At 42.1% G+C, this 16282-nt stretch overlaps 1 protein-coding gene across 1 annotated transcript; it reads left to right on the top strand.

Moving 5' to 3' along the window:
* The first annotated feature begins 568 nt into the window (after positions 1-568).
* On the top strand, positions 569-15929 carry MAP9 (microtubule associated protein 9). The gene is made up of 10 exons (XM_042870508.1): positions 569-808; positions 2121-2226; positions 2852-3102; positions 3830-3885; positions 4379-4544; positions 5203-5292; positions 5986-6147; positions 6769-6914; positions 8487-8619; positions 14899-15929. Exons 1-10 carry the CDS (start codon positions 569-571, stop codon positions 15019-15021), a joined length of 1473 nt encoding a protein of 490 aa, XP_042726442.1. The 3' UTR covers positions 15022-15929.
* The last annotated feature ends 353 nt before the right edge of the window (positions 15930-16282 follow it).

The following is a 16282-nucleotide window of genomic DNA, read 5'->3' as shown; positions in this document are numbered from 1 at the left end:
GCAAAGGAGCACAATGCTCATCCAGTTCCAACCCCCTGCTGTGTGCAGGTCACCAACCATCAGACCAGGCTGCCCAGAGCCACCTCCAGCCTGGCCTTGAATGCCTGCAGGGATGGGGCATCCACAGCCTCCTTGGGCAACCTGTTCCAGTGCCTCACCACCCTCTGGGTGAAAAACTTCCTCCTAATATCCAACCTAAACCTCCCCTATCTCACTTTAAAACCATTCCCCCTTGTCTTATCACCATCCACCCTCATAAACAGCCATTCCCCCTCCTGTTTATACACTCCCTATGCTGTTCTGTCTGAGCTAAGACTGTCAGATGTAGCCCTGATTCTCATGTGTTCTGACAAAAACATAAATAAGATAATCCCTTCTATATAGAGCATGCAAAGCTGGAAAACTGTTTTAAATGAATGCAGTGTCTTTCTAAAAGTGCCACGAGCATCATTGTTAAGACAGAAGAACTTCAAATAATCCAAGTGGACGCATCACAAATAAACCAGGTTATTTTGTCTTAAAACATTTTGCTGCCACCTTCTGGAGTGCAATAAAATGAGTCCCTCAGATGAGAGGAGGAGATGAGAGAGTTTTGCCTTGCAGCAGCAGTCGCTGTGACGCTGCCACAGAGAAGGAACGCGGCGACTTCTTCCTTATTGCCTTGACGTTCTACTCGTGCCCTACTGGAGCTTCCTCCGGCAGGACGCGCCTCCAACCCTCCGCCGCCCCGCCACCTTTGTCTGCTCACAGAGCGCAGCGGAAGGGGCGGGCGGCAGCCGCCATGTCGCGGGACGGCGCCTCGGCGGAGGTGAGCCGGCGGCGGGGTGCGGAGGGGGCGAGCGCTGAGTTGGCAGTGAGTCTTCTGCGGGAAAGTCATCTGCAAAACTGTTTCGGAACTGCGACAAGAAGCAGCTGATGCTCTCGTATTAAAAGAGGCACAAGTGTCGCGGCACGGGAAGGAAAAGAAACCAAAGCTGGGGGTGCGCAAGGGGAGGAACGGGAGCATCACTGCAGCGCTCCTCTGATGGCGTTTCTCGTGCCGTCTCCCACCTGGGGTTTTTCTGTTCTGCACTGTGCGGTGCAATCTTCCCTTCGTGTCTTCTCTTGTAGACACAGGGAGTTAAGCAAGACAGAAGGGTTTTGTTGTAACAGTGCCGTTTGAGATAAATGCTCTAATTTATGGCTATGGGAATAATTCTGTCTTAGATGGGTTCTTACATGTAGATTCAACATACGCACAGAGATAACAGTAAACGGAAAAACAAAATTTCTAGATCGTCTGCTTATAGAAACTTCCCTTAAACTTCCTCAAAGAATGCAAATAAGTTCATATAGCTGTTTGTATTTGCCCCCCAAGATAGAGTGTACAATTATTTAAATAGCTGACTTAACTGAAAATCTATTGAATCTATCTTCACAAAACAATCCAAACAAACATGCATTTAGTTAGATGCAAGTTCAACCATAGTACTCATTTTCATCTCACAATGTCAACGTTCCTTTGCTAGGCGGCTGTTATAAAACATCAGCTCAACCAGGAAGTGTACTGGGAAAAGTTGGTCGCGTGAAAGACACTGAGCAAAAGTTGGTCAAGTGAAAGACACTGAGCTTAGTAGGTCAGAAAGAAAAATAACTCCTAGAAATGTGTTGTCTTCGTTTTGGACGCCACTGCCTGTAGCTACTCTGAGCCAGAGCCTCACGCAATAAAGCAGTGCTTGCCACAAGCTCTGGTCCTGAAGTAAGAGTGCAAAGGGAGAATGTACGTGCTTATCTTATTTCTACAATTTACATTGGAAGCTTTTGATAGTAACTTTCATTTCACTATCAAAATGTTCTGTAACAAAAATAGGAGTGGGGAAAAATCTTTGCCAGTAGTATTCTTGTGGTGAGGGCAAATAAGAGAACATCATTATTTTTCTTTCTAACAAGAAATAGGATTTTGTGATATTTTGCAGGCTTTAAGAATTCTGTTGATTGGTTTGATTGCTCTGAATATAAGACAGTACCAGTACTTAGAGAGTTCTGAAGAAACATTCTATCAGTGTGTTTTGAACTCGAGATAAATAGTTCTTAATTGTTATGAATTGCCCACTTGTTTATTTGCCACTTTCTGATCTAAGGGCCCACGTCTAGAAAGTACTTCACCATCATTTTCCTCTACTCCCCACAATGAGAGATCTGGAGACTCCAATTCAATACTGTGTGGAGAAGCACCACCTGAAAAAGGTAGGACTTAAGTACATAAAACCAGATGGGTGTCATTGCTTATGCCTCAGTATCATCTGAGATTCCAATACAAGTCTTAAAATTGGCAGTTTTCTTAATTACCTTTCTACTCTCTTGCCCCTGTCTCCTTGTATTCTGCTTCTGTGAAGGGCCTGGCCTTATTCTTGCAGTTATGTCTAAATCCAGTATTGTCCCAGGCATTTAGAAACTGTTTTCAAAGTCTGGTAGAACTGTGCCTATGAAAGTGGTAGTTGATTAGATGTCGGGAGAGTTCTTATGTGATTGAAATGGCTCTTATTTTTTGATTGCTGCACTAGAAATGTAATTGAGTGGAGAGAAAATTGGGAAATTTGGCTGTTCTTGTACTCTCTTACATTCTATAACATTTGCTACAGCTTTTATCTTGCCAGTCCAATCGTACATTTCAGTGTAAATGAATACTGTTGTCATTAGTCCATATTGTTCTTATGAGCACATATAAAGAAAATAAGTTGTCCAATATCAAATTTAGTAATAAGTTTCATAGACAAATGTTTTTAGCTTCTCAGTATTGTTCTTTCTGTGCTACAGAATTCTTGTTGTTGTCTAAGTGAATGTGTCCGCTTAATCTGTTTACTTCCTCTAGATGAGAAGAAAGATATTAACAGTGACATGAAACCGTCAGTGGAGGATAATAGTAGGAAACCTGCTGCTCTGATAGTAGCAATGACCACCACAGCACACGAGAGAACACAGTTAGAGAGGTCAGCAGATGACAGTTCATACAAGGAGAGAATTGTGCAGGAGCCAGTAGTAACAGCTGCAATACAAGAATTACCAGTGGATGGTCAGTCTAACCGTGGGGAGGTGAAGAACACTTCAGAGGATTCTGGGCAGGTATTTTTTGTGTGCATTTTTACCGTTGTTCAGAAAAATGTCCTAGAAATGCAGTGAAAGCTTCTGTAAATGAATTTACTGTTGGTTCCTTTAGTGTTTAAAACTCTGCTTGTAAAACTTCTGGACCCAGGGCTCACATAAATCATGTTTATTTTTAAGGAAGATGTAGGGAATACCTTTCTGAAGGGGCAGGAAGCACTTTTTGCACTGTTAGTTTAAAAGTGATAAAGTTAGTGAAATATGTGTTTTCAAGACTGAGTTTAATAACCTTATTGAAGTAAACATGTCAGATCTCTGTTCTGAGTTGAAGTGAGCAGCATATGTTGGCAGAGAATGGAATCCATTGCATGACTTGATTAACAAGTAAGGTACAAAGCACTTTAGGCCTTACTGTAAGAAAGAAAATGTGTGGATGTATGTAACTGCTAAAGCTAAATATTGAAAACAGTTACTGTTGTAGCAAGGAAACCCACTGCTCAGCCAGGTTGTTTTTATTCCTTCGTGTCTCTCAACTATAGACTTCTGGTCAGGTGTTTGTTTTTGTTTCTTTTTTAAAAAAAAAACACAACTTTTGTAGCCCATGCTGTACCTGTGCTATATTTGAGTGGCTTTCTTGTGTATATATTTGGCATATTAACATATTTAACATGTTGGCCTTCAAAATCTGTGTCATGATACTCTAGTTCTGTTACCTGACACACTACGATTTTCCCTTTTTGTGTCTTAGAAACAAAGTGGAACAACGAAAGCAGTTCTACAGAGCTCAAAATCCTCATCTTGCAAGTAAGAGATTATACTACATATCACAGGTTACAGGGTATCTGTAAGTACTGTGACAATATCACTTTGCACTCATCTTCTATCAACAGTTTTTTAATTGCTAACAGCCTCTGGCCATCTGTGGAGAGAAGATGAGGCACGTTATTGTACTTCTTGCTAAACTTAGACTCCAAGTCTTTTGCCAGTGTCTATAATGAGTTTGTGTTAATATCTTCACCAGTGAGTTCAGCCCATGGTATCTTGACAGGTTTTAAGCACTTTTTAATTTAATAGGTGAAAGTATCAGAAGCTTGTAAAAGCTGTTGGTCTGAATGTGTTGATTAACAGATTGTTTTGTCAATAATACGCTGTCCAAAGCAAACAGGCTTCCTTCTTTTCCTGTCCCCACACAAGTGCAGCTACAGCCACAGTAACTTCTGGTGGGAAAAAAAAGAACATTACTTGCTATCATTTACAAGACATAGAAGGATCTTTAATAATGTCTGTGTCTTTGTAGGTTTCTGCCTTCTGCACACTTAAAGGAAAAAGTGAAAGCTGTTCCATCAGCTGCAACTGTTCCACCTCGCTATTTGGGAACATTAAAGGTTTTAGAGGATAAACACTTGCAGAAGAACAATACAGAACTTGACAGAGCAGATAGTTTGCGAGCAGCTGTTTTCCAGGTAGATCTTAAAAACAAACAAACACCTATGCATATAAAAGTCTAGTTAGAGGATCCAGCAATGCTTACTTTCGTTAAGTCAATCCTTCTAATGATGTTACTTGCATATGCTTATATATAATAATTTCTTCTGTTGGTCATGTTTTCTAAAAATTATGAACTAATAAACTAAATGAAAGGTATGCAGTGCTTTATGATTTACTGTTATATCAGATTATTCTCAGATACATGAGATGATTTCCTTTGTTTTTTCTTGACCAAAGTAAGTAGCTTAGGATTCCTTTAAAAGTAAAAACACGTCTGGCATTCTGTCTGGAACAGTAATCTGTATATCCTGAGTACAATTTCATTTTATATTTTTCAAAGATTTTAGAGGTCCATAAGGTTTTTCTGTAGTTGTAGCTATTACTGTAGATTCTTAGACATTTTTGAACACGAAAAAAACGTGTGCCAATGGTGCTTAGATCAGTGTGATTTGAAGCACAGCTTACTTTTTCCACATGCAGTAATTAGTGCAGCAGCGAGCGGAAGAACTGGGAGTCATTTTAGTGGTCATTGTACTGGTGCTGCTCTAACAGTATTCAGTTGTTGCATGTGGAACTTATTTAGTTACAGCTTAAAAACACTTCTAAATGTATGCCTTCCAATGATTCTTACAGAACTGGATGGAAAAGAAAAGAGCCTTTCTACTGGAATTAAAGAGAGCTGAAAAGAAAAAAGCTGAGGAGCTGAGGAATGATACTGAAAAGGTTTGTTTACACTCTCAATTTAAGTGAAGTGGACAAACTACCACTTTTTTTAAAGTGTGTTGACCTGTGCTTTCTGCAGATGACATCACTCTCCTATTATAAGGTTACTGGTTTTCTCTAGAATAGAGTGGGTTGAAACAAAGTGGCAGGCCCTAGTTATTGTGATTGGTATAAGAGTACAAGGCTAGTGATTTCCTGCAGAAACATGCAAACTTACCTGCTTCCCACCAGTTACATTAGAAGTGTTCTTGGATTAATTTTCAAGCTTGTTCACAAAGGCCTCGGGATGCTCATCCATTCCAGTGTTAAGTTCTAACATATCTTCTGTTGGAAAATCAGTTTGCTCAGTAGCTCAAGGAATACTTTTCTACCTTTTAAATGTGTAGCTCGTGGATCTGTTTTTCCAGTATTAAGCAGGCTTTCCTTTTGAGCATTTAATATGTATTTAATGTTCTTCCACACACTTTGCAGGAGTAATTTATATAAGTTGATATGAATTTGAGTATATTAAGTTTAAAATGAGCATAGAAGTGTATAGTTCATACTTCATTTGGAGTGTTTTCTACAAATCTATTTCCATTTCTCTATTATATTAATCCGTATATGAGAATCAATTCAAAGCAAGTGTTTTCAATTACAGTTGTATTTTATATTCAAATGCACTTAAATTGAGAATGGTATTTTTTGATCTAGAAAGAAGCCATTAAAAGAGAGGAAGCAGATGCATCTTTTAAATCCTGGAAAGCAATGAAAGCAAGAGAAGCAAAGAAGTTGAATGAAGAAAAGAAGCTTGAGAAACTTAAGGAAAAGGAAGCAGCAGAACAGAATGCAGAGAGAGCAGAAGCAGCACAGAAGGTAATGTGAAGTGTGTAGATAAATGTATATGAGCTGTGGTTTAGGGAATTGTTGAGGATAACTTGGTTAATCCAGCAGGAGATGGGAATGAAGGGGATTCCAAAGTCTGAACATGGTTAGTTGAACAGGGCACTGTGAGATTCTGTCCTGTTGAAAATATGCAGCTGCTTCAGAAGGTCCCTGCAGCCCTGAGGTGGTGGTTTCCGTACTCTGAGGATTCAGAGGCAGCGCGTCCTCTTAGACATCGGAGATGGGTGCTGGAGTAGAAACTGCTTCATTTGGGGGTTGGAACTAGATGATCTTTAAGGTCCCTTCCCAAAGCAGTTCTGTCTTTTTTGCTGTATAACATTAATATGCAAACAGGCTTTTTTTGTATTTATGTTCTGTCAGCTGAACATAAAATGAACTCCATATATATATACATAGGCAAAGAGTTAAGACTTACTGGGAAAATAATTTACTCATCTTAGATAAAGTGAGATCTCCTCCTGAGCAATGCAGCAAGTAAATATTCCAAAATTTGAAAGTATAGAAATACAAATAATAATTCTGAATAAATGAAAAGAGTGTTGACACAGAGATGAGGGATAAGATGGCTAATTAATCTGTTATTTTCTTTAGGCGTTTGAAAAATGGAAAGAGAAAAAAACAGAATATTTGAGAGAGAAAGGCAGACAGGAAGAACAGTCTGAAAGAATCAGGAAGAAGAAAGAAGAGGAATTAGCTGCAGAAAAGAAAAGAGACAGCATATCAGCAGTTGAAAAATGGTACCTCCTTTAGGGCTTTGTCCAAATCAGTGTCCAAAATTTTGCTGAACAGGTTGCCTGTAGTGTTTGATACGCTGTTGACTGAGGAACAGTGGCATGGTTGGGAGCAAGCTTTTCACTCAGAGCTAATAAGCACAGCTGTGAGAACAGCCTGTGGCTTCTTTCAGTTTAGTAACTTAGACTCTTTCTTCCCCAAAAGGCAGCTGCCTCAGCCCTGGCAGAGATACAGCAACTGATAAGTAGGATTGACATAGTGTTAAGTCTTATATGACTAGCATCGTGCTTCATTACTAAGTAATGGGAAGGGAGGTGGGTCTTTCATAAAGCTTTTGTAGTACAGCATATGAATGTAGGTGTACTCAAAAACAAACAAGATGCATCTGCTAGAGAAACTCTTTGTTAGTTTTAGAAGCCAGGAGTCTTCAGAGACTTACATGGACAACTTACTATTACCTGCACAACTTTTAAATCTATTTTTATATGGTAACATAAGAAAGAAAGTGGTATAGATAAGATGATATCATAATAGGTAAAAGATTAAGTTCATGTATGAGGACTGCTCTTAAAGTAATGCCTCCTATTTTAGTGTGTTGGCCAGCAAAGTCAGAAGTTTATGCCAGTGGTATGGCAGTAGAGCTTGAATGTTCCCACCAATATATCATTACATGTTGTTGCTGTGTGACAGATGGCAGCAGAGGGGCAGTCTGACAAAATGGCATCTGACATGAAAGTGTGCATGAAGCAGAGGTATGTCACTGAATTCCTCCATGAGGAAAAAATGGCACCCAGTGACCAAACACTGGATGTGGGCACAGTGAGTGGCAGGTGGTGTGTTTCAGCCATGGCAATAGCATTGTAAAAGACAAGCCACGTTCTGGACAGCCCTGCACAACTGTCACACCACAGAGTGAATAGCATCTCAGTCAGCTCATCTGCACCAGTTGGCTAATGGTGGTGACTGTGTTACTAAATAGCATTCTGCAGCTGTATCCAATAGTGATTGTGCTTTTTTGTATCTGTTACAATTGGAAAGGTTAATGCAGTAGAAGGTTGATACAGGAGTGTAACAGCAAGGGGGCTAGTGCAGATGGAATGGTGTTAGAAAGGAAAAATAAAGGTGCTCACATATCTCCAAAGATCTAGGCTCACAGGAAAGACTGCACAAGGGAGGGATCTCCAACCAGAGGTCCTTCCCAGGTGGCAGTCAGCCCTTAAATGGGGTGTAAGAGAGGTGCAACCAGGCTTCACCCTTTCTGGTCACACAGCTGAATTGCCTTCATTTGAGCTCTCAGGGCTGACTGGGTCCTTTCCCAGGTGCTCAATCAGTGGTTCAGGCTGTGACTCAACAGTAACTGCTGATTCCATGGAAATAAATAGGAGGTATTACTTTCAGAGCAAGCTACGTATATCTTGGTGATATGCCTGAAGATGGGCATCGAAGATTTTACATATGTTTGTTGTTAATCTGCTATTAAGTGCGTAAAATAGCTCTCTGAAATCAATTTAGTTAACTGGTCACAGATATGGCATTTAGATTGTTGAAAAAAGATTTCCTGTTCATCCTTTTCACAGGAATGATAAAAAAAAGGAGTACATGAAACAGAAGAAGGCAGAAAAAGTCAGAGAGAGAAGAAAAAAAGAAATACAACAGGCAGAGAAGGATGAAAAAGATAAAATGGCCAGAGAAGAATACGAAAGATGGCTGGTAATTTATAAGTGTTTTACACTGTATAAAAATGAAAGAAATGAATGTAGTAATGAGGGTGAATACTTTGCATTTTAGTGTTCCTGGTTTTTTTTGTAGTGTTACAGGGAGAGACCAGATGATGGCAGTATCACATAGCTAGTCCCCGAAACTTCTTGAACAAAATAATTAAGTATGATGTGCTGGAACTTTAGCTTATATGAAAAATCTATTTTCCCTACTCATGTGACTTGGAGTTTTGCATTCCATAGTATTTTCTTCTATTCTTTGTCAGTGTATAATCAAAGAATATTAGGCTGTTATAACCACAAAATAAACAAGAGAGTTAGGCAAAGCACACTATGACAACAAAAGAGAATAAATAGAAGGCTTACCCCTATCCTGGGCTCACTCACAAAACACCAATAGAGGTGATCTCTAGAAGAGATCCTTCCCCACTGGTAGCCAGCTCTTAAATAGGTCTAGGAGGGGTGCAGCCAGGTTCCACCCCTTCCGGCAGCACAGGAGAATTGCCTTCACCTTCAGGCTGTGACCCAGCAGTTCCCATACAGTCAGGAGCAGCCATCTCTGAAGGGCTTGCTCACAAAACCAGCAAAACCCAGCAGCACTACCAGTTGTAACAGTGTATGCACTTACATTTGAGAAAACATTTGAAGTGGAGAATTCCGTGTCACAAAATGGACAAAAGCCATTTTACTAAAGTTTGAGATCTTCATTGACTAGAAACCATGAAACTAATGCTGCCATTTATGTTTTCCCTGCATCAGCAAACTTCAGTCCAAGTTGTTAAGCTTTAAATTAATCCCCACATTAAGGAAATACGGTTTTCCTTATACAAACCAGGAGAGTTTGCTGATATTCTTAGCATAAACCGTTTTCTTGACAGTTGTATGATTTGCTGGTTAAACAAATACCTGCTTTTTCCATGCTTGCTCTATGGCACAGACATTCAGCATGTTGACTTCTAAGGGTTTGTTTTTTTTTAAAGCATTTCTTGTGTTGTCTTACTTCCTTGTGATTTGTGGCATAGTTTATGTGTAAGGGCACTGTTCCCATTCATAAGAATGGCATCTTGCAGCTCAGCTGGTGTAAGGTCCTTGCAGCTCACTTGCACCATCAATAGCCTAAAAAGGAATCCTTTTCCAGAGTCTCAAATAGGATTTCAGTGTTTTTTCTTTTTTTGACTGGGCTTATTTAACAACTGAGACAGACAGCAGCTGTATAGGTGTGGGATACCTTTTAAAGGGGAGGGAGACAAAAGTTCAGGATGGTAGAAAAGAATCAGAATCTTACAGTGCTCACTGAGCCCAGTTTGTTGTACTTGACCCTTACAGTCCAGGAAGATACAGTTCTACAGATATAATACTATTTAATAGATTAACTGTTCTGTATTGCTAGTTTTAGTAAACGATATTACTTCATACAAACCTGGCCTTGCTTATGATCAGTTTCACTAGTAATAACATGAAATAATTGTGTGCTGGTTTAGCCAGACCAGGTATTCTTAATTGAATTGGATCTTAAGATTCACCTAAACAAAAACCTGGAGATCACAGGTTAAAAGCACTAGCAACAGAGCTGATATTTCAGAGCACTTTAAACGCTTATTTTTTGTACATAACACAAGTATAGCTAGTATTAGTAAGTTTTAATGAAAGATTCCTCTCTAGCACCCTCTTTCACAATAACATGTCTATGCCCATCTACCTGTCTATTCCCTCATCTCACTATTTGTCTTCTCAGTATAACTAACAGAAAAAAAAAGTCACTTTCCTGTGCAGTCTGCTCTAGTTTTAACAGGGAGCTGGACTAGATGACCTCTAAAGGTGTTTTCCAACCTTTAAGAGTCTGTGATCTTAGGAATTTGCAGGAGTAATGATATAATGGGATAGAAGGCAGAATGACAAAAGTATGGCTACAGCAAATGAGAATAAGCCCAAATACAGCAGCAGCAAAAATGCAAACAAAGCTGCTTACCTTTGGAAAGCCTCAGGTAGGCAGGGATCTCCAGCAAGAGATGCCCTCACCTCCACTGCCAACCCTCAAATGAGATCTGGGAAGGGGTAGATCCTGTTGCCCCCCCTTGCAGTCACTCAGGTGCACTGCATACACCTGAGCTCCTGAGTTGGCCCTCCCTTCCCACCAGGAGCTCAATGACTGTTTCAGTCCTCCTTTGAGGGCTCGTACTCAGTGGTTCTCCTGGTGGCATATTGTTGCTTGGACCACAGAAGGTTCGGCTCACATTCCGTCAGTCCCGTATAGTCCACCACCAGGTGTCACACTGATCTTATAGTGAGATTGGAGCATCTTGATGTCATGTTGCTCATCCTGCTGATCCTGTGGACACAAAGAGACTCACAGGGAGTAGCACAGATGTTTCAGACATACCAGAAGGTTAGGTCTGCCCTCCACAGCAAGATACAGTTCCCATTTCTATCCTGGGTCAGCACCTTGGCTTGCACTGGGGCATGTCCCAGCCATCTGTACCCTTTGGCTTGATATCTGAGGATGCACACCTATATCGGGTACCAAAGGAGAAGTCCAGATTTGCCACAGGGGCATAATTAAGGTTCCCTTAGTGATGAAAACTGGAGTGTTGAGCATGATATTTGCAGGCCATGTAACCAGAGTGCGGTGTTCTCAGAATGAATTGGTGAATTCTCAACCCATCACATTTGGGCCTGTGTGTCAGCTTCATCATTTCCCTGTGACTGAAGGGGTTGGTGACCAGAAGTGTGGTAGACATACATGGTCTTGTGTTTAATCATGTGCCATGTGTCAAATCTCATATCTCTGTTCTGGATTGCTCAGGCATGGATAGTCCATTCCTGGGTGGCCCACTGTGCAATCCAAAGTGTGAGGCCCTGATGCACAACCCAGCTATTTGTACAGATATTCAGGATACCATCACCAGGTTCCTTGGCTATAACCATCCACATGGCTCGCAGTTCTGCCCATTGGCTGCTCTGACCATCCCCCTCTTTACACCAGATCACTTCAGTGGAGGGATGGTACGCTATTGCTCTCCACTTGCTCGGGTTGCCCTTGCTGGACCCATCCATGTACCAGGCATCTTCAGGAATGAGATATTTCCCATCCTGAATGGGACTCTTCTCTGGTGGAGCAGCCAATGTTTCTTTTGGTGCATCACTGTGATACGTCACTGGGCCTAGGATCTTCTGGAGTTCTTCTTTCAGTGGTGATGAAGACAGACTGCCCCTCTGGCTAAGATAGGTGACCCATGCCAAACCTGAGACCAGAACCCAGCTGAGGTTCAAATGGAATTTTGACGCTGCCATAGGCCCCAGCTGATGCCATCCTGACTTACACAGACATCTAGTTTAGCTGGAAGGGTGGAATCGAATATATCCAGTGTCTCCATTGCTTTCTGGAATGCTTCTTCTGTTCTCCCCCAGTCCTATTTTTGTCCTTTCTTCATGAGTCAATACAAAGGCCTCAGCAGCTGCACTGGATGGGGTATAAAGGAACACCAGTATCTTAATATACCCAACAATTCATGCAACTGCCTTGGCATGGTGGGGACTTGAAACGCCAGAACCTTGTCTGTTATTTCACTAGATAGTACTTTGGTCTTTCCTAACCAAACTACAGCCAGAAATTTCAACGACAAGCCTGGTCCTTGCACTTTTTGTGGGTTTATAGCCTACCCTTCCTTTTGCAAAGGAGTAGTCAATGAGTCTGCCACCTTTTCTAATGCCTCCAGTGAGTCAATTGTCAACAGGAGATCAGCAATATAGTGGTACAGTTTTATGTTGTTATGATTATTCCACTCTGCTAAGGTCATGTGCCACTAAGTTATGACTGTAGGTTGGTGAATGCACATACCCTTTCAGCAGGAAGTTGGGTTTGTAAGACCTGCACGTAGCCCATATAATTCTTCCATATGGCCAGTGTGAAAGATGGAATATGGAGAATGACAGTAGATTATAGAGAATTAAATAAGGTCACACTGCCTGTTTGTGTGGCCATACCTAATATTGCCTCCTTAATGGACTCATTGAGATAAAAACCAATCACTGTGTCCTAGATTTGGCAAATGCATTCTTCAGTATCCCAGTTGCTGACGAATCACAAGACCAGTTTGTGTTTACGTGGGGAGGCAGGCAGTGGACCTTTCAGGTCCTGCCACAGGGGTACGTGCATGCACCAACGTATTGCCATAACCTGGTGTGTGACCTGGCTAATTGGGAAAAACCTAATAATGTTAGCTTATATATTATGCTGATGATCTCTTGTTGACATCTGACTCACTGGAGGCAGTAGGACAGGTGGCAGATTCATTGACTGGAAGAGCATGGGCTATAAATCCTCAGAAGGTGCAAGGTCCGGGCCTGCCTGTGAAATTCCTGGGGGCAGTTTGGTCAGGAAAGACCAAAGTACTGCCCGGTGCTGTAACAGATAAGGTTCAGGCATTCCCAGCCCCTACAACACCAAAGCAGCTGCAGGAGTTCTTAGGTATGTTGGGGTATTGGTGTTCCTTTATACCACATTTAGTGCAGCTGCTGAGACCATTATACAGATTCATGAAAAAGGGGCAACTGGGGGAGAATGAAACAAGAGGCTTTCCAACAGATCAAACTGGCAGTTAAACAAGGCCAGGCATTGGGTGTATTTGATCCCATCCTTCCAGCCGAACTAGAAGTCCATGTAACTCATGATGGGTTTGGCTGGGGCCTGTGGCAATGCCAGAGTTCTGTTTGGACCCCCGTTGGGTTTTGGTTTCAGGTCTGGGATGGAGCAGAAGAAAGATACAGGATGATTGATTGAAAGCACTAGAGACAGCAGACCCAGTGCCCTGAAAGTGCTACAGACAACATGGGCTTCCCTGCTTAGAATCCAAATTACGGGCACCAATGGTTGGGTAAGACCCCAAATGGGCAATGAAAATAACCTTCTGCTTCTGTCCCTGAGAATCTAGAACCAGGTACCCATAGACTGGCACCAACAAAATGGCCTTGGAAGGTGCAAGTAGGACCAAAATGGTGTGGCCCACTTGTGCCTTGCGGGAGACTGTTGAAGGTTGGGAAATCAGTCATTTGCCTGGTAATCGGTACATGGCCTGCAGTCGTTGTGGTCAGCACCCTGGTCTTCATTGCTAAGGGCCCCTCATCATGTCCCTGTGGCAGATCAGGACCCCCTTTGGTGCCTGATACAGTTATGAGCCACAGATATCTGGCCAATGGTGTGGTACAGGTGGCTGGGACATCCCCAGTGTAAGCTGAAGTGTTGACCCGGGATAGGAATACAGCCTGTACTTTGCCCTGGAGGGCAGACCTTCCCCTTCTGGTACCTCTGAAACATCTGTACTACTCTCTGTGAGCCTTTGGAAGACTCTAGGATGACAGGAAGGAGCAAAATGTCATCGAAGCATTCCACTGTCATTGTGAGAGCATGACATCTGGTAATGGGCTATGTGGGACTGATGGAACATAGGATGGACCTGCAGCAAACAACTGCGTGCCTCCAGTAACACCATCAAGCACTGGCCCATGGGAGAACATGAACCCCAACCACAAACCAATAATCAACTGTCTTACACTGTGTCAACCTGCAATTGTGTGTTAGGATCCCTGTTTTAGGGAAGGCTCACCCTCCAGCTGGCTCAGTCATTGGTCCATGCTGTGAAGGGTACAGTGTATGGGAACTGTTGAGGCACAGCCTGAAGCACTGATTGATCACCTGGGAAAGGACTGGGTCAGCCCTGGGAGCTCAGGTGAAGGCAGTTCAGCTGTGTGACTGGAAGGGGTGCAGCCTGGCTGCATGTCTCGTAGACCCCATTTAAGGGCTGACTGCCACTGGGGAAGGATCTCTTTCTGAAGATCATTCCTTAGTTAAGCTTTTCCCTGCAAACCTAGAATGTTCTGATATGGTTGAGAAGTCTCCTTCCTTTATGGCACCTCTCTGTTGTGCCTTTTGTAATCACACCTTTGTTGTAATGCCTTTCCTATTGTATTGGTCTGTCCAATTGCCACAATTCAAGACAGACATAGTACTTAATTCACCAGGCCTTCTCTTGTCTTTTTTGTTTAGAAGGCACACAAAGCCATCTCATCCCTGAGACTGTCACTTCACCTGCAAATAACATCACATGTTACAGTGCCTCTGTGTTTCATTGCGCAGTGTGCGTGGCTGCTGAGTCCTTAGAGGGATGTGTGAAGCTCTAAATGGCAAATCAACTTCACGTGAAAGATGCAGCAATAATTCTGACTTTTCAATTGCCCTAGAGTTCTTTTATTTGACATAATGTTTTATTCTCAGGGAAACGTGTTGAGGAGAGAGCAACTTCAGAAGAAGCAGAAGAACTTCCGTGTTGTGCATTGGAATGAAGTGCCTTTTCCGTGGATCCCACCTGGCAAAGTCACCTATACAAAGAACTACTGAGCAGCCTATTGCCCTCTGTACAAAGAGATAATCTGCTTATGATCTCAAGACTAGTCTGTTATTTCAGTTTTTCACTGAATCCATGATAGATGTTTTATCCTTTCTTTTTAATTTATTTGATCTCTGGAGTTGAAATGGGTTTCTTGTCCTATTCCACGACATTAACAAATGCACTAATTTTTGTAATTCTGCATTTAACTTAGTTTTGTTAAATGTTGTGTTACTCCATTCCTTCTTGGTGAAGGTGGATAATCAAGAGATGGGAGGCTAGACTCTGTTTTTTTTTTTGTTTTTTTACCCAGTATGTGGCGGCTTACTGTTGTAGTAAGCAGAATGATTATGCTTACATTACTACTCTATTACTATTCAGCAGCAGTAATGACAGTTGTTACTCAAAATGAGTGGTCACTTGCAAGTAGAAAAAAATGAAAACACTTCCACATCCATTCAAAATATTTTAGTCTCTATTTATAAACAATTAAATGGTGATAAACGTGATGAACACAGTATTCAAGAAAAGGGAAAGTACAGGCCAGGGAGCCTACCTATATGTGCAAGATACAAGGATGTTCAAGCCTGATGGCGTGCTTGAATTGCTTCTCTTCCTTCACCTGCAAAACCCGTTTTGAGTGAGTAGTTGAGAGATGGTTCACGCATGGAAGGTGAGAATGGTGTTTGTGATCAGGAATGGTTCTGCCATGAGGAAGATGAGACAGGGATTTGTTCTGGAAGAACTGCTGTGTGAAACAGGGAGGATAGGGAGATGTTGGGTGTCTTGCAGTAGAACAGAGGCATGAGGCTAAACCATCAGTATGGTGTGAGAATGTTGTTCTTCATGAAGAAACAAACTACAGAGAGCACGATTAATTTTTAGATTGTTGTAGAATCATAGAATGGCCTGGGTTGCAAAGGAGCACAATGCTCATCTAGTTCCAACCCCCTGCTATGTGCAGGTCACCAACCAGCAGCCCAGGCTACCCAGAGTCACATCCAGCCTGGCCTTGAATGCCTGCAGGGATGGGGCATCCACAGCCTCCTTGGGCAACCTGTTCCAGTGCATCACCACCCTCTGGGTGAAAAACTGCCTCCTAATATCCAACCTAAACCTCCCCTATCTCCCTTATCCCCCTTAATCCAATTCCCCCTTATCCTATCACTATCCACCCTGTAAAAAGCCGTTCCCCTCCTGTTTATATGCTGCCTTCAAGTACTGGAAGGCCACAGTGAGGTCTCCCTGGATCCTTGTTTTCTCCAAGCTAAA

Source organism: Lagopus leucura, unplaced genomic scaffold (assembly GCF_019238085.1).
Source record: "Lagopus leucura isolate 7727_CA_CO unplaced genomic scaffold, USGS_WTPT01 Super-Scaffold_100004, whole genome shotgun sequence".
In the NCBI taxonomy this organism is placed as follows: Eukaryota; Metazoa; Chordata; class Aves; order Galliformes; family Phasianidae; genus Lagopus; species Lagopus leucura.
Note: the sequence above shows the minus strand (reverse complement) of the source record. Positions and strands in the feature narration are given on the sequence as shown.